Raw genomic sequence first — 19,644 nt, forward strand, 5'->3', positions numbered from 1 at the left:
TTTCCATTCCATTTCTATCGGACTATAAAATGCCCGTTGAAAATAATATCTACCTCTGCCGTCCTTGCTGTCATTCTGCAGTGAAACATAGCATGCTAAGAATTTCTTGTTTCTTTGTAGAGTGAGTGAGTGAGTGAAAACCTTTATTGAGTCTTTCAAGAGTTTCGTGCTTACGAGGTCTCCGTCATCTTCTTCTTGGCGCTGGCGACTTGAGACTTCTCTTCAGCAATGGTGGGCCCCTATTCCAAGGCTCCACTGAGTCGTGCTGCATCGCTCGCGTGCTGCACTAGGGCCCTTTGGGCCGTGAGCTTGTTGCTGGTGAGCCGACTCTCCCATTGCTCCGCACTCGGGTGTTGGTGTTTGTGGAATGCTTTTTTGCGTTCGCACTCCCAGGTGATGTGGTAGAGTGTAGGTGGGGCACCGCGCCACGGGCAGGTGGCCCTATATTGTGTCGGAAACATCTTATTGAGCACGTGTAAGTTGGGGAAGGAGTTTCTTTGTAGTCTGCACTAGCTGGTCGCTTCCTCCTTTGTGAGGTCTTTGTAGAACTATACCATTGGAAGTTCTAACCGTATACGACTTGGCCGATTTGCAAGACGCAAGACTATCTCTTTCGCTTTGCAATCTCTCACCGATACTTCCGCACCCCGTTTGAGCGGTGGCAACAAAATAGCTCTATGACGACTGTTGAAGTATCGACTCTGCCACAGTCGGAGGGTTGTATCACGGTTTTTCTTCTTGTTCAGACTCACCCTCTGGGGCAGAAGGCTCTTTGGAAGGACTGGAACTGCTGTGCATAGCCGCCTGCCCATCAGAATTTCTGCACGGCTTTTTTCAAGTAATAAGGAAACAATCTGTTGCTTTATTACGGCAAATATGTAGCAAATATCAGCCAACACTATCGTGTTCTGGTGACCATGTTGGCAATGATGTTACAGGAGTGATCTTGACTCGTCATTAAATGTTTTGGCATGCTTAAGTTCAAACTATTGCATTTTTGAAAATGATGGAAAGAAACAAATATGTTTAGTTGCTCGCCCTCTCTTTCTTTCGTGCTGATATCAATCCATCGAAGGCAACATTTATGGTATTTCATTCCCCACAAGCATTATTTGTAGATCCCTTAGTTGTAACGCTTATCAATCACACAATTACGAGATCTGGGTCAACCAAATTTCTAGGCATTATCTTAGATGAGCACCTAAAGTTCAACCGCCATGCCAATTCTCTTCAAAAAATTCCTTTTGGAATTCACGTCATTAATAAATCGCGCTCCTTTTTTGAACCAAGTATTCTTTTGTCTTCGTATTACGCGTATATTCATAGTCATCTTTCATATTGCCTCGCATCATGGGGTAATACATACTTCACCCATCTCCACCAACTAGAAGCTTTACAAGAGCAAGCGGTATGATTGATAACATTTCAAACTTTTACGTCTCACTCTGCTCCCATTTTTCATTACCTAAACCTTCTCCCCTTGTGCATGTTATTCAGTCATAAGCTGTTGCTAATGTTCCGCCTCATAACCAGCGGACAGACCACACACATCTTTCATCCAAACGATAACCGTATATGATGAATCACTGCCAGCTTTTTTCACTCCAGCTGCGAGACCTTTGATTCCTCCATCGTGCCTTGCTCAGCCAAAAATCAACCTCACCATAGCTGGTATCTCGAAAAAAAGCTTATCCATCATCACCAGCCCTTAGACGGCTCACGCTACTATATTTGTACGAGAACTACCGTGACTCTACGCATATTTACACTGATGGATCTGTCCTTCCAAGCAGGTCTGCTGCGGCAATCGTCATACCAGCGAAAGCTACAACAATCAAATTTAAGACGACCCACGCGACAGCATCGACAGCAGCAGACCTCGCAGCGCTCTTTACTGCCCTTCATCACATTGGTGATGAACCGCTACACAAGTAGACGATATTCTGCGATTTGAAGGTGGCACTGCAGTCTCTACTGTCACCTTTACGACACGAACCGCACGAACAACTAATATTCTGTATTATGGAGACGTTACGTCATATAAGTGATGCAGGCCATGAAATAACCTTTCAGTGGCTTCCAAGTCACTGCGGGACTATCGGCAATGAACGGGCGGATCAAGCTGCCCGCTCAGCCCATACTGAGGAGCACCAGGTCCCAATTCGTCTTTCTAGAACTGATGCAGCACGGAAGCTCCGCCTACTTGCTCGGCAGTGCACCTTGTTGCAATGGAATGAGGCACATTTAAGAAATACGCGACTGTATTCACTTGATCCCACGTTAAGTCTTTGAGCGTTATCACAGCTTCGCCGTAGAGAGGCCACGCTTCTGTATTGACTTCGGTTCGGCATTGCCTTTACCAAAGCCTATGCATTCTGCTTAGGGATGACCGATACCACAACCTGGGACCACTGTGGCCACGAAGAATCAATTGACCATATCTTGTGCGCCTGCCCGCAGTACAGTCCACAGAGGGAATGCCTTCGCCACGAACTTGACCAGCTGGACAATCAGCCGTTATCAGAAAAAAGAATTTTACACCATCGAAAGGACCTACCGTCACAGAAGAAGGCCGTGCAAGCACTATTGCACTTTTTGCGATCTCCGGCCTGTGTGAACAACTTTAACTGGAACGCCTTTTGTGTGTGTGTGCCCCCCGGTGTGCGTGTTTTTTTTAAACATTTTCCTCTTTATCTTCTTTATAACCCCTATCTTCGACCTCCAGTGTAGGGTAGCAAACCGGAGACCAATATCTGGTTGACCTCCCCACCTTTCCTCTTTATCTCCCTCTCTCTCCGCCTCATAAATACGGAGCTAGGTATTGAAAGTTTTACCCATACTGACCTCACTAATAATAATAGCACAAGGTTTTCCGCATGTCACAATTTGCTCCTTCCTAAAATTCGAACTATGGGAAACTTACTGTCACGTTTTCAGGCATATCATTGTGGAATTCGATTCCGTCGGAAATCAAATCGTGCATTTGAAGCCTTCAAGTGCAAAGCTAAGGCGTATTATATTAACTCTTTACCGAACGCCTAGTATATTTTGTGCGACGTAAGCATTATTAAATATATTTGTATTTTACTGTTCCTAATTTTTTTTACATATTTTTTTTTCTGTCCCTGTCAATGCTTTACAGCATTGCTTGTTCCCCATGCTGCCACCACCTAATTCTGTATTAAAACATTATTCTTTTTTTTTCCCGGTAAAGACTTTTCCGCGTTGCATGTTCCACACCCTACTACCACCTTTTGGTATTCAAAGCTTTATTTTTCTTTTCTTTTTATCCAGCTTTTTGTTTTTGTTGACAAACACAACCTTTGTATGATGTAGCCTGCCACTGTTGCCACAATTACTAACCCCCATTTGTTTTTTGTTTAGGAGGTCTCCCCGACAGCTTTTACTTTGGGACCTCCAATCGCGCAATTATACTTCACCTGTTGGTACTACTGTTTATACTATTGATGAAAATAAATTCGACTTCGACTGCCAAAAAAATGTTAAATTCAGACCGAATGAGGCAGTCTGCTGACCTTTGTGAAGCACAGAATTTAATATCCAGTCTGCAGTAACTGAAGAAAAATATAGCAAGGCATGTTCGAGCTATTGACTGTAAAAATGTTGCGCCTGCAATCAGCGGTTTCGCAGCTCGCAGGAGCAGATGGATGCGAAGTTTGAGCTTGCATTGTTACGAACCACCGGAAGTGTGTGCAGTCGACGTGCGTCAAAACAAAGCCTACGAAACTTCTGTAGCAGTTTTAGTGAAGCAGACGCGCTCCAGTTTTTTTCTGTGCAGCGTTGAAAATGACGACAGAGACCTGTGCCATAACTGCTTGAGTGTATTGTTGCTGGCTGACAATCACCCTCACAGACCCAAACAGAACTTTTAAACTTACCCACCACACTCCAAAGTCAGTTTTTTCGGGAACAAAAAGACACCGGCGGATAAATCTTATCTCACTTTTCAGAGACCAAAAGCAGCAACGAAACTTCGTGAGCGCGGTTGCTATGGCAATGTTGAAATTTGGGGTAACCGTCCCAGTGCTCCTTTGCGAAAAACAGCACGTGACAACGGCCACCCTCTCTCCAATACGTTCGTGCTGGTCGGGACTAGTCCTGGGTTTCCTTCCTCCATGTCGCATGCAATAAACAGGTGCCAAATCAATAGCGTGCATTTTTTATTCCTGCGTTACGACATATGCAAGAATGAGTGCGACCACTTTAAACACGCATATACAAGACTATTAAGCACAACTGCGAAGAAAATTATCTGATGCCCTTCTTATTCTATAATGCAAAAGTGGCACAGTCAAAACTGTAATCCTCTAGGTGGATCTGGATGAGTCTTTCCACGCTTCAGCATATATAGTACTTCTCTGGCAGATATCACCAATAAAAGTTCTGATGTCTTGCTAGAGCCTCTACAGAAATGTATTGTAGCTGTAGGTACCGGAAATATTTGCACTTGCACTCTCCCTACTTTTATTAAAGTAATTATTGTAGCCTTTTAATGACTATGAGACGCCGTTCTTACCTTATTCTGAACATTGCTGCAAGAAGACCACCAGGGGAAGTGCAAGCATTGAAACATTCTAAGTTTTGTGAAAAAATGTAATGCATCTGAGGAGCATAGGAGCGCATTTTAGGATTATAGCCGCAACCTTTATACAGTCGATAACTCGAACGAGCCTTTTCATTTTTTCCTTCAGTTATCGCACACTGAATATTAAATCCTGCGCTTCTCAAAGGTCAGCAGACTGCCTCATTCAGTCTGAATTTAACATTTAACAAGAAAGACAGCGAAGACGAGCAAGCAAACGTATTTATTTCTTTCTATCATCTTTTTAAATGCGTTAGTTTGAACTTAAGCATGCCAAAACATTTAATGATGAGTCGACATCACTCCTCTAACATCATTGCCAACATGGTCGCCAGAACATGATAGTGTTGGCTGATATTGAACACGATAGTGTTGGCTGATATTTGCTACATATTTGCCGTAATAAAGCAACAGATTGTTTTCTTATTCAGAAAGTTTTTGGCCAAGTCTAAACTTAAGTGTACCAATCTGTACTCACCGGCATAACTGTCCGATGCCGCGTGGCGACGCTATGCAGGCCGTCCGTGTACGGCGACATCCGGTTAAATGCGCTGTATTGGCGCTCACGTTTTTTATTGGCTAGGGTGATAATTTCTAATAAAGCACTCAAGTAAAAGTTTCAGGAGATGATTATCTTGTCTAGATGTTCCTCGATCGACTCGGGAAATTTTGCGTCCGTGCAAGTTCTACTTACCGCTAAAACGCTTTCCTACGAAGGGGAAACGTGGATGCACAGAGACTGGTATAACACTAATTCAAAAATGTTTTTCTTCCTTAAAACAAAAAGTAATTCGATAAACGTTTCTCAGTTTGTAGACAATGAATGTTTCTAATAAATGCACTATTTAGCGTAGTTTTTCCCCGACCACTTGAGTGCTAAATTTATGACTATACATAGGCTAAAACTAACTTTTTGGCAACTTTGTCGCCAGCTGACAGGCGATTTCATGTTATACTCGTCCCAAATTATTTTTCACTTACAGTACAACTTGCTGACAGTTACTATGAAATATAACCTTTCAGTAAAAGTATTTGCATATTTAGTGCCGTTCAAAAAACTCACAAAAACGTAAAGATAGATAACACCTCTAAGTGAAAAGCCTATTTCCATTCTCAAGGGAAAATTGTGTGCTCGCCTAATTTAAGAAGAGAAATTTTTTTGACAATGTGTTTTACGACTCATACCTTCGAGCTTTCAAAAAACTTTGCATGTTCCTAGCGGTGTTGAAAAATTTTTTGTTGTGAAAATATTTTACAGAAAGACTTCTTGCTCTAAATAGATAGTGCTCAATTTTTTTCAAAGAAATCGCTGATAGTCGAGCGCCAAGGTTGGGACAGTTGACGTGCAATGACCCTTCTAAGTGGTTATAACCTGTTCCGGAATCGCACACACTCGGGCGACCGTGAATGCGGCTAGGTGTACGAGACGTTTCGGCGACCACGAACAGCACTTAAAATAAGTAGGGGTCGAAAGAACGGCGGAATTGGTCGCTTCTGTTACCCAAAAGGCGATGAGACACAGGCTACATCCATATTGTGCTGTGTCGAAGGCCTAGCCATCGGGAGTGGATGTAGATTCACATTTAGTGTTTCTACAATTTGATGATGAATGCTCGGCTCCTGCTATGTCTGTTTGTTCAATTTTTTACGAGAGCCTCCAAGCTCATGTCCGGTGAAGTACATGTTAATGCTGCCATTACCTTTTTAGATCTTGCGCTTCGTTTCTTAAACAGTCGTGTGTTGGTACTATGAGCCCCAACAGAAGAAAGCCATTCTACCATTCTCATCAGCGCATTCCAAATGAGGTAACCGGGGAATCATTAACCTGTGCTTTAAAAGCGCTTTTGTAATATCCCCTCATCACCTGGTACACAGAAGCTTCGAAAACCAAGTTTTGCGCCTATGTGCAGCTGGCTGCCCCTTGCAACTGGTTGCTGAGAGGACTGGCTGGCAGCATGTTAAGGAAATGCGATGGGTATCCGCATTCCGCTGTCCAAGCGAGCAGAGACAGAAAAGTGGTTGTCATGCCGTATTGCACCAAGCTAGCCATAATCTGAAGAAATTTGGGAATCGTCTTGGCATTGACATAGTCTTTTCAGCCCCTTTGAAATTGCAACGTTTGGGTGCGAAAATACACAGTACTAAAAAGGAGTGTTATGACTGCAATAAAAACGAGTATGGTTGGTTTCGTGCATGGTAAGAGTGATTTAGCATATTCTATATTGGACTGCAGGAAGGAATATATTGGACTGACGGGAAGATGCCTCAATGATCGCTTAGAGCAACATTCGAACAATGTTAGCAGTCTGGTGAAGACTGGTCATCTAGATACTGTTTGTGTTGTGGTTGTAAACCCTTATTTAACAAAACACACGTTTCCAGAAACCCAGATCAATCGACTAGGGATATGATTGACACGTTCGGAAGGATTTGAAGCAATAACTCCAAGGTGCCTATCCCTTTCACTATCAAAAAAAGAAGGCTTGTCGTTATCGCGGTAGGATCCTGTAGTGGGTAATCATGCGAAAAATTCATCTGTGCTGCGATGGTACGTTTTTGTTTTAAAGCAAAACATTCTTAGCCTCTTCCTTCGACTTTCCCACTGCTGCTGTTGTTGTTGTTGTCTGATACACTGCATACAACACAGGAGCAAGACGACAGGAGAGGACCCCACCATGTCGAATGTGAACAATGCTCTCTGGAGCGCCTTGGGCATGTCCAGGTTATCCTTTTGACAGCTCTAATTACCCGTGACCACCCTCAAAGGCATTGAGAAACTGCAGCACTTGTCTTTCTACTAACACTCGAGTCCAGAGGAAACGTAGATAGTATTGTAGAGAGGAGGGGAACAAGAGGCAGTTCCCATTCAAGGGAGAGGGGAGAGGGAACAGATGATGTGAGAAGGTAAGGAAACGCTTTTGGCAGAGGAATGTATTCATTAGAAATGCTACTAGTATATTCACGGCAGCGGTTGTGGGGAAACTGAATCAAGGTAACTTCAAGGTACGGTACAGTACGTTTTTGCTATTTCTCATAAATAACCCGCATGCGAACATGTTAAGCATACAACTTACGCAAGGCGTGCAGAAGCAAAGCCACATTAATTAAAGTCTACCACAGGGTCCAGGCTACACTACGGAAGTGGTCGCACGTCAAATCAACACTTCTGTGCCCGCCGTGGTAGGGTTGCGACTATGACCTTGCTAGAGTTCGCGGATTTGATCCCGAGCGCGGCAGCCGAATTTCGATAGAGGCGAAATAGAATATGCACGTGCACTTAACATTTTGGACACAATAAAGAGCACCATGGTGTCAAAATTAATCCGGACTCCACCACTACAACGTGCCTCATAATCCGAATGTGGTTTTGGAACGTATGGCTCCGTAATCCAATTCAAGTTTAATACTTATGCCACAATGCTATGTGCCATGTGAGGCAACGACAAGGGTCAGCTGTCTGAGGTTATGTAATATACCGCACAGTAATGCCTCAAGCAAACACCGCTCCCTATGTGTTCTGTGTACTATGCAGATAAAGAGCAGTGGTGCATGCAAGGTAGCATTTAACATTAACTCATCCCTCTCTTGTTAGACTAAACGAAGAAATTAAGCTTTCCCCATCAGCATCACCACTAATTATCACCAATCAAAGCAACCAGCACAGAAAGCTTCACTTACATCGATTCGCACATTTCCTCATCTGCATAATTTTTCCTGTTGTACCATGGCATATATGTGCTGTGTTAACCATGTGCAGTAAAAATTCAGTTAGTAGCACTATCGTCGTCCCCTTCTGTTGTCCCACGTGCTTTCTTGTGCTTAAGGTCAAGTTATGCAGTAACAACTAGCATACCAGTCTGTTCTTTTGTCTTTTTTGTGCCATTAAAAGAGGTACGCCCTTGTTTCTTCAGCCTCAGCCTTGCAACAAGCATTGCAGATTCAAAACAGTTTTATTGCACCTTCTGCTGTATATTATCGCATACATTGTTCATATTGATTTTTCTGGAAGGCATATTTATGAACATTATAAAAGTTTGATATACCTAAAATATATTTATATTTAAGGCGACAGTCCTTCAATTGCATGAAAGCATTTGTGTGCCGGTTTATTTTTTTCTGTTTACGTTTTCTTTTATATTATTGCAATTTTAATTTCGCTGCTTTTGTTGATGCAGAAGAGCCATGTTTTAACACATATGCCAGTTAGGCATGCTATTTCAATACTTTTTGTTTTTCGTGTTTTCCGTAATCTGTGTGATTCCTGCATTTTTTTGTGTTTGCGTGCGTGCATGTAGTGTGCAGCTTGTTGCTGCTCATCAGGAACCAGAGTTCTTAAAGCCTCTGATTTGTGTGCTCTCTCTATGCACTGCTTGAATCTTAGAGATTATATCTGGTTCAGCTATCTTGCAAAGTTAGCATTATCCTTTTCTTCATTGCACACTTGTCTGCATTATTAAGGTTCATGTTCTTTACAGTATCAAAAGAAAGTATGACGCAATAACATAGCTCTAATAGTGAAAATATACAACAGGAATGCTGCAACCATAGGTCACAACAGTATACAAATTTAGTGACCACTGAACATTGCTGCAATGTGTGCTCTAGGTGTAAAGCAGTGGTGTGTAGAATGTATCGTAGAGCGGTTTTTCAGAAAATGTGTCTGTAACAGGTGCTAGATCACATCACATGCACTGCTCAAAAAGATGTTTTTGCTTAATAGCATGCCATAGCTACAAGAAGAAGCAGGTGCTTTGAAACCACAGAATACTGGGAGAAACGCAGCCACCCTGTTCAAATGTAGCCAGCTTTAGTTTAAGGTGGCATTGTGCTAGTGTTCCTTTTGTCAGCTGAGGAACCATACTGTGTTGCGTCCTATATTATAAAGAAATTATTGTTCAGTTCAGTTCAGTTCAGTTCAGTTTTATTTCCTTAAAGACCCCTTTGCTAGGGGTATTACATAAGGGGTGGGTACAGATTAATATACAAATATAAACACAGGTATACAGAAAAAATTGTACATTGAAGCTACATTTTCGCAAGTGCAAAACAACAGAAATAATAACACGTGAGAAAGCAAGTTAATGATTAGCCAACAAGGACACATTTTCCAGAAACGATGTCGGGCAAGTGATTGCAGCTACGTGGTGGGGAAGGGCGTTCCAATCTGATGCTGTGCGGGAAAAAAAAGACGAGGAAAATGTAGTTGTGTGGGAGCGTGGGCGTAAGACTCGTAATGGGTGCCCAGTTCGTAGAGATATGCGTGCGGGTGGTGTGATATATGGCTCGTGAAATAAGGTACTGTAAAAAAACTTATGAAAGAGGCAAAGGCTAGCAGTAGCACGGCGACGTGCAAGGGGCTGTAGATCAGATTTTGCTTTTAAGGATGATACACTTACGTCGTATGAGTATGAGGAATGGATGTATCTGACGACGCGGTTTTGAAAGGACTCGAGCTCGTTAACTAGATAGACTTGATATGGATTCCAGATGGGTGATGCGTATTCGACTTTCGGTCTGATAAGGGATTTGAAAGCTAGTAGTTTTACGTTCTGCGGGGCGTCACGCAAGTGTCGTCTCATGAAGCCAAAAGTTCTGTTAGCTGATGAAAGTATGTTGGAAATATGCGTACCCCAACTGAGATCACGAGAAAGTGTGACGCCCAAGTACTTAAATGATTCTACTGATTCTAAGGGAACGTTTACTATAGTATAAGAGGACAGGAAAGGGTTACGGCGACGGGTAAAAGACATATGTTTACATTTGTTGGGATTAAGAGTCATCAGCCAATTTTCACTCCAAGACTGCACGTTGTTAAGACTTTGTTGTAAGGTGTTTTCGTCAGTAGCATTAGAAACTGGATGGTAAATCACGCAGTCATCGGCGAAAATTCGTATCTTACAAGACACGTGTTGGGGTAAATCGTTAATATAAATTAAAAAAAGAAGAGGACCGAGAACTGATCCCTGAGGGACTCCAGAAGTTACAGGGAGAAGAGTGGATGATTTGTTATTTACAGAAACGAATTGGTAGCGATCAGTTAGGAATGCTTCGAGCCATTTGAGTACGTCACTGTGTAAGTTAAAAGAAGAAAGCTTTAGTAGTAAGTGGCGGTGAGAAACTTTGTCAAAGGCCTTTTCATAGTCCAGGAAAATAGCGTCAGTTTGTTGGTTAGAGTCAAGGTTTACATGTAAGTCATGTAGAAATAGAGCTAGTTGCGTTTCGGTAGAAAAACCCTTGCGGAACCCATGCTGTGCCGAATGAAAAAATTGATTCGCGTCCAAATGATTTATGATCAGGGAGTAGATGACGTGTTCCATGATTTTGCAAGGGAGACTAGTTAGATGGGTCGATAATTTAGCGGTGTGTTCTTATTACCAGACTTGTAGATGGGAATGACCTTCCCCACCTTCCAGTCGTGAGGCATGGAACCTGTAGAAAGTGACTGCGAGAATATAAGACACAAAAATGATGAAGAAATATATTTTGTATTTTTTAGTAGTTTAGAGTTTATACCATCTATACCTGCTGAGGATGAAAGTTTAAGGTTTTCAATTATGCGCAAAACACCATCAGGATAAAACACCACGCTCGGCATGCTAGAAACTATGTTGCAGGGGACATTAGTCAATGGCACGTTATTATCATTAGAAAATACTGACGAAAATGCGTTGTTAAATATAAGTGCGCACTCAGTTTCAGGCACGATTTCACCCATATCATCAACAAGAGTTACAGTGCGTGTGTTACTTGGGTTAATAACTCTCCAAAATTTCTTGGGGTTGTCTGTTAACATTTTAGGTAAGTCATTATTGAAAAAGGACCATTTGGCATTGCGGACAGCACGTAAGTATTCACTCTCAGCGGCGTAATATTTATCCCATGAAGTTGGGCTTGGTTTAAACTTGGCACTACGAAAAAGTCTTTTTTTCTTATTTTCCAACCTTTTTAAATTGTTATTGAACCAGGGATTCTGATGATTCGCGCGGAATGTTAGTTTCGGAATATACTTGCTAGCTAGTTCATTCAGTTTCTTTCTAAACAGTTCCCAGTTGTCTTGAACAGATCGTTCATTGAATGAGGTTTCAAAGACGGCAAAAAAAGTGCATAATTCTTCATTTATGGCTTCAAAATTTGCTTTTTCATACAGGTTGATAGTTTTGCTGGAAAAAACACGGGGTGCTGGGGCAAAGTCAAATGTGGCATGAATTACACTATGGTCGCTGATAGGACGAAGGTAGGTAACCGATGATAATAAGTCTGGATGGTCAGTAAGTATAAGGTCCAAAATGTTTGCGCAGTCGCGCGTTACACGTGTCGGCTCTGAGATAAGCTGTGTTAAGTTAAAATTCAAACAAACATCGATGAAATCCTTCGCCTCAGTGTTATTTATTGTGGAAGTTAAGTTATTCCAATCAATAATGGGAAAGTTGAAATCACCGAACAGAAGGATATGAGCGTTAGGATGGCTAACTGTAATCTGGCATAAAGTACTGTTAAGTTCTGATGAGAAGTTTGGATTACTGGTAGGTGGCCTGTAGCACACACCTAGAAGGACATATCGAGGGGAAGAACGAATAAGAAGCCATAGTATTTCTAAGTTCGAGGGAGTAATAATTGGTGTACAGGATAATTCACGACTACAGGCAATAAGAACGCCCCCCCCGCGTGCCCCTTGACGGTCGCAGCGATAAACATCGAAGTTTTGCAAGTCTTGGACTACTTCATCGTCCCTAATTTCACTTGTGAGCCATGTTTCCGTTATAACTAGTAAGTTGCTGTTAGATGACGTCACGAGATTTGATATTGCATCACGTTTGGGAATGAAACTGCGGGCATTAGTGTAAACGATAGATAAGGAAAGGTTTTTCTTAGCGGCGGAAGGGCGGTTATTAAGTGCATGATTTTTGCGCAGTGATTGCTACTGAATATTTTTAACTGATTTTGTCAAGTCGTCATATTAATAGCGCTGGGAACCAATAACGAGCGTTTTGAAACGCATGGAAAAAGGCATAGACTGACTTTTGGCGTAGGCGATAAGATGTTTTCGGGCGTTCCGAACTGCGGGTGAAAAATCTTCGCTCACGCTATAATTTGTGCCTTTCAGCTTGCGGCCGTTAGACAGGACAGATTCTTTTATTTTATATGACGCGAATTTGATAATGATGGGATGGTGCCGATTAGGTGAAAAGCGTCCAAGGCGATGAGCACGTTCAATATCTTTGGACTCAAGGTTTACCTTCATGATATCCGTGATTTCATCAATGATCAACTTTTCTGATTGTGTAAAGGTTTCTTTAGGATTAGTATCAGGAAGGCCATAGAAAATTAGATTATTCCTTCGGGACCGGTTGTCTGCATCGTCTAGGCGATTTTCGAGGCCGGATATCACGCTGGCAGTTTGAGCAGCGGCATATTTGAGGGCTTCTAATTCATTTTGAAGTGGAATCATGGCCTGGTAATGATGTTCCAGTTCGGTCATTCGTTTGTTAAGGTCCATTAGAATCTTATCAGTGTTTAAAATCTGATTTTTTAAACCTTGAACTTCACTGATTAGTGTATTCTGACTGGATGAAATCTTCTGCAATTCTTTCAACACAACATTCGTGTCGGGTCCCGGGTTAGTTTCAACGTCGCCAGAGAGTATTAGTAAGCGGCGAATCACTTCCACACATTCACCCATAAGAGCAAGGCAGCAATGGGGGCTCGGAAACTGCACCAGACAATAGTCGCTACACCTCTTAGCAAAAAGGCTGTGCCTTGTACCAACCTGCATGGCGAAAACCAGTGGGTTAGACGACAGTGTCGTGGCGCAGCCACCGAGCCCACAGAGCGGCCGGAGCGGTAAGCTGTCTTCTATAGTGGACGAGCTGGAGAGCGTCGATGTCGATGCAGGAACCCACGATGAATTGAGCATCCATTGCTGCGCTGGCAGTACGTAGGTGACCGGAAAAGCGCAGTCATGTGCGACGCCTCGCTGATCCAAAAACCGGTCACAAAATGGCGCATGCTCCGAGGGGGTCCGTGAACAAGCAACTGCCAGTGCGGGCAGTAGCACGTGCGAAAGGGCAGCGGCGATCATCTGCATGGCGAAAACCAGTGGGTTAGACGACAGTGTCGTGGCGCAGCCACCGAGCCCACAGAGCGGCCGGAGCGGTAAGCTGTCTTCTATAGTGGACGAGCTGGAGAGCGTCGATGTCGATGCAGGAACCCACGATGAATTGAGCATCCATTGCTGCGCTGGCAGTACGTAGGTGACCGGAAAAGTGCAGTCATGTGCGACGCCTCGCTGATCCAAAAACCGGTCACAAAATGGCGCATGCTCCGAGGGGGTCCGTGAACAAGCAACTGCCAGTGCGGGCAGTAGCACGTGCGAAAGGGCAGCGGCGATCATCTGCATGGCGAAAACCAGTGGGTTAGACGACAGTGTCGTGGCGCAGCCAAAAAGGGGAGCATTGATGTATAAGTTTTTGATGCCAGCAACTCTGTTTTGACTCAGGGGCTTATGCTTATGCAGCAGACCGCTTTTTTTGGCATTGCACTAAGAATGCCTAACAGCCTCTGCTACCGCCATTTTGATAATGGCGCCTTCACCTATATTGTTCTTGTCACTTCTGTTTTGAAGGCTGCAGAGCTGAATGAAACATAAAGCCACAATAGGTGACACTTGCCAAGATGGTGTAGACATACCTAACCTAATAGCATAGAAAGCTTTATGAAAGAAAAATCGCCATTAACCTTAGCATAGTGCAAATATTAAAATGAATGCATTTTGGATTTCTCAGAAATAAAACTTGGTAGTCAAAGAAAAATGTGTCCCGGTTTAAGGATCGAACTTAGGACCGATGCCTTTTGTATGCCATTGGTGACGCTTGAAACATTATTTATACAGGTGACAGTAACATCGATTTCTTGTTGCAATGTATTGCGTGTAAATCTTAGGTGAAGAGTATCAAGAAAGTCACCGAGGTGTTGTAATTAGGAAGGAAAACCATTGGGAATGTACGTTAATGATCTGTATTTAATGCATGGTTTGTGCAGTGTACTGTTCCTACTGACTGTACAGCTTCTTGATTTGCACCTATACCTAAGTTAGATGAACCGCTATACGTGCACAATCATCGTCCTGTTTCACTGACCTAACTTTGCCACAATGTGTTAAAGCATGTGATCACACAGCACCTTAAACAATACCTACATGAAGACACCATGCTGTATGAAGTCCAGCATGGTTTTATAGAAGGCTTGTGTACTGTCAATCGGCTTACTATCTCATACCACGACTTCCTGTAATAATGGGGAACAATTAGACGCTGTATTTTTACGCTTTGCCAACGCCTTTGACTAAGCACCAGAACTTAGAGCTTCATGTAAGCTTTATGGAGTCGGAATAGACACTGTATCTGTGTATTTTATCAGGGCCTATCCCGAAAACCGTGTTCAGTGTGTCAGTAGGCAAGCGTATTTGAGGCGTTTGCTTTCACATCATGTGTACCACAGGAGTCACTCGTTGGATTTTTTCTGTTCTTGATTGTCAATGACATAACAAATACGGTTGATTCTGATTTGAAACAATGCTTTTTGTCAATGTATTGCACATAGTAGTTAAATCACAAGCAGAGAAAAGTTTTCTGCAGGTGTAAGAGTGGGAAATGAGCTGAAACATTAGTAAGTACTCTCTTAGGAACATAAGCAACGAGAAGAGACGTTTACACTTTCCCTATGTCACTGGTAACACTACCTAATTAAGTTTATACATATTGGTACCTCGGGCAACTAACTGAATACGTGATGTGGAATGAGCATAATGAAAACATTTGTGATAGCGCTCTCAGAACTTAAGGACTTCTTTGTTGCAAATTCCATGGAGTGCCTATGCAGGTAAAGCAGCGTTCACTGTGCTGTCAGACCTTGCCTTGATGATGCGTCAGCTCTGTGGTATCCATATGCCAAAAGATATTGATAAATTGGAAAGAGTACAGGAAATAGTACTTAGGTTCATCTGCAATTGCTACAGAAAAATTTATATTATGTCGGAGATGCTGAGTACTCTCCGCCTTGAATAGCTGCAGTCGAGAACCACCAAAGAAGTTACAACTCTTGCATGTAGTATACAACAAAGTCGAGCATAATGAAATCATTTTACTTGTGTCCTGCTTCTCGTGCAAATATTCGATATCGCAGTAGAATGATACAGGACCTATGTGCCGCGAAGGGACTTATACAGAGAAATTTTTTTCTGAGCCAAACGATGGAATTAATCGCCTAAGGGTGTTGTTTGTTGATATGTAGTCATACTTGTGTTTTATATTGTTTGGCTCTAATATTGTTTTCCAACATTTGTGTTCTTTTGCCCTTTATGTTTCTATTTTCTATGTATTTATTCTTCCTTGTACTTAAGTGAGTCAGCAACGTTTATAAATTTAAGAAATGTAGCTCTCTACCAGAACAGACAATACAGTTAAACCTAGTTGGAGACGCAGTTCTGCTGTTCCTAATTTGGTCATCAGGCCCATGATGGCATCACTGAATGTTTGGGCTGTTGCAGTTGACTGCAAGGGCAGCTTGCACTCATACCATGCTCCTAGTCTTCTCACTATATCTTAGTTGAATATTTTAATTTAAAATATGTGCAAATTTCATAAACTTGCTCATTAAGCAATAAGACAAATATTTCCAAATCAAAACGGTTGACCTACTGTGGTCTTATTTGATCTGAAAGCACTTCCAAGGCATTTAATGAAGAAAAGGCTGAGCTTTAGCAATAGTATCTATGTTCTTTCATTTCTTCGACACCTTGTAATTACAGTTTCGTTTTTGAGTGATAAGCTTTACTCTGGTAACCTGTCTTGTTTTCTTGGTGCAGCATTGAGGTCCACCTGTCCAGCAAATGCAGAGGGTGCTGTTCCATTAAAGATACCAACACCGCAGTAGCTCCTGTACCTATGAGATGGATAAATTGTGATCTGAAGTGCTCACCAGGATCTGTGCAAGCCATCGTCTGTTTGAATTCCTATTGTGCCATCGAAGCTTCCAGGAACACCCAAGCCGAAGGAACACTGGACACACTCACACAAGCAAAATGTCATCTCGCTTCTCTTCATACCCTCAGACCTTCTTACAGGACGTTAATCTCGAGTAACACCTCTGCATCCACACCGGCAAGATGCCATTTCAGTGTCATTTGTGTCCTCAAATCTTGTCTCACCGGAGTTCTCTGAACCGACACCTGCGCACCCACACAGGCGAGAGGCCATTTGAGTGCCCTTCGTGCCCTAAACGCTTCTCAGAAAAGAGTAATCTGAACAAACACCAGCGCACCCACACAGGTGACAAGCCGTTTGAGTGCCCTTCATCCCTTCATACCTTCTTAGAAAAGAGTAATCTGAACAAACACCTGCACACCCACACAGGTGACAGGCCATTTGAGTGCCCTTGCTGCCCTCAAAGCTTCTCAAGAAAGAATCATCTGAACCAACACCTGCGCTCCCACACAGGTGAGAAGCCGTTTGAGTGCCCTTCATGCCTTCAGACCTTCTCACATAAGGGTAATCTTAACCGACACCTTCGCACCCACACAGGCGAGAGGCCATTTCAGTGCCCTTGCTGCCCTCAAAGCTTCTCACAAAAGAATGGTCTGAACCAACACCTGCGTACCCACACAGGTGAGAAGCCGTTTGAGTGCCCTTCATGCCCTCAGTCCTTCTCAAAAAAGAGTAACCTGAACCGACACCTGCACACCCACACAGGCGAGAGGCCGTTTGAGTGCCCTTGCTGCCCTCAAAGCTTCTCACAAAAGAATGATCTGAACCAACACCTGCGTACCCACACAGGTGAGAAGCCGTTTGAGTGCCCTTCATGCCTTCAGACCTTCTCACAAAAGAGTAGTCTGAACCGACACCTGTACACCCATACAGGCGAAAGGCCGTTTGAGTGCCCTTCCTGCCTTCAGACCTTCTCACGAAAGTGTCATCTGAACGAACACCTGTGCGCCCACACAGCCGAGAGGCCATTTCAGTGCCCTTCCTGCCCTCAAAGCTTCACCCTAAGGAGTTCTCTGAACCGACACCTGCACTTCCACACAGGCAAGACGCCATTTCAGTGCCCTTCGTGCCCTCAAAGCTTCTCACAAAAAAGTATTCTGAACAGACACCTGCGTTCCCACACAGGCAAGATGCGATTTGAGTGCCCTGCGTGCCCTCAAAGCTTCTCAGAAAGGTCAAAGTTGAAGGCTCACATCCACTTCCACACATAATGTGAGGGGCTGTTTCGGTGCCCTTCATGTCCTGAGAAGTTGTCGCGCAAGTTTGCACTGAACTGACACCCGTGCATGCACAGAGGCGAGAGGCCATTCAGTGCCCTGTGAATCAATGTACGGGTTCCCAAGCCACTCCACATAAGAAATTGTTGATGCAAAAAAAAAATTCAAAGTGCACAGGTTTCATATGTAACCGTCGCGTCGGTGTGCCATTTGTAAAAAGAATATTCTTTCCTGAGTACATGTGCTGTGCAGCAGTGCTAAATTGTACGCACAACTCATTGTTTCTTGTTTATCATGTTTTGTCTTTGTTTTTTTCATGGAAGTGCACGCACACGTACTTGTTATTGCTCTGAATAAAATAGTTTGAAGTTAGCATTTGTATCTGGTTCTTTCTCCTCTAAGTCAATTTTGCACTTCAACTCTACTCATTGATTAGCAACTTGCCCGCTCCCAATTGTTGCTGAACTTTTTGTCTTAGACTAATGTTTTTTTGCTTGTTCTTTAGATATACGAGTTATTGAATGTCTTTTCACTGTTCATTATTATGATGCTTAAGCTCTTTATTGTATTGCATAGAAGCGCTTCTTTGCTACATTCAAGAACTTATCTTCTCATTATTTATTTATTTATTTATTTATTTATTTATTTATTTACAGTGCACCCTGCAGCGCCGAAGCATTATAACAGGGGAGTGGGAACAACATGAAGTGACTAGCACGGGAGTATAATCACACAAAAGGGAGGAATGACAAAGGAGCACTGCATCAAGATAAAAATAAGTAGATGAAAAAAGTACATGAAAAACAGTACAAGAAAAAAGTTAATTCAGCCTGCAGTCATTGGTTTGGAAGACGATTGCAATTACAAATCATTGATCAGTCTTAAATATGCATCCCGAGGAGCACTCACAACTTCAACTGGCAACTTATTCCATTCAGAAATACTGCGCGGAAAAAAAGAAAACTTCATATATTTCGTTTTGCAGGAAATTTCGCGTATTTTGAAACTGTGGTCTCTTCTGTGTGAGATATAGTGGGGTGCTTTAAGGTATTTTAGCTTGTCAATGCCTGTTGCATCAGTGTATATTGCGTGCAGAAGTTTCAGTCGGTGCTTCTGGCGTCTTATCTGTAGCGGCTCTAGTCCGATGCCTTTCATTATTGCTGTTATGCTTGCGTGTCTGGAGTACTGCTTTGATATAAACCTGGCAGCGCGGTTTTGTATGCCTTCTGACTTATCAATCAGGTACCGCTGGTGGGGATCCCACAAGGCGGTGGCATATTCTAATTGCGGCCAACTTGTGAGCGGCCTCGGCCCCTCGCAAGTTGTCTAACATGTGCCCTATGATAAATAGGAAACTTGAACAGGGTGGCAAAAAAAGAAAAGATGACTGCGGCGTTAAACATGTGTCCCCTTTAGTGCCTTTTAACACCGGTATAGTTTATCAGATTCCACTCGGGTGCGGCAAAGCTTACATTGGACGGAGCGGCAAGTGTATTAACATTAGACTAAATTAAAGAACACAAACATTCACTAAACAACCCTAATGCATCACATTTGGCGTCACATTGTTTCAATTGTGGTTGTAAACCTTTCTTTGAAGACACAAAAATTCTTTCTAGACATAAATGCCAAACCACACGGGAAATTATCGAGGCATTCCACATCGAAAGATTAGGAGACACTTACGTTAGCCATGCTTCATTGTCTCTGTTAGATTGCGAATTTCAGTACCTTCGCAATACGTGTACAAATCTGAAGTAATCTTTTTTTGTTTCCTTCTTTG

General features: G+C 42.8%; 1 protein-coding gene across 2 annotated transcripts in view; it reads left to right on the forward strand.

The window, feature by feature from the left end:
* Positions 1–18,233, forward strand: part of LOC135899248 (zinc finger protein 84-like) — a 44,815-nt gene extending 26,582 nt beyond the window's left edge. For both annotated transcript variants that reach the window (XM_065428529.2, XM_065428530.2), the window contains exon 3: positions 16,467–18,233. In XM_065428529.2, the coding sequence (XP_065284601.1) occupies positions 16,767–17,855 (1,089 nt within the window). In that variant the 5' untranslated portion in view covers positions 16,467–16,766 and the 3' untranslated portion in view covers positions 17,856–18,233. The remainder of the gene's footprint in view (positions 1–16,466) is intronic.
* Positions 18,234–19,644: the final 1,411 nt, after the last annotated feature.

Source organism: Dermacentor albipictus, chromosome 10 (genome assembly GCF_038994185.2).
Source record: "Dermacentor albipictus isolate Rhodes 1998 colony chromosome 10, USDA_Dalb.pri_finalv2, whole genome shotgun sequence".
Classification (NCBI taxonomy): Eukaryota; Metazoa; Arthropoda; class Arachnida; order Ixodida; family Ixodidae; genus Dermacentor; species Dermacentor albipictus.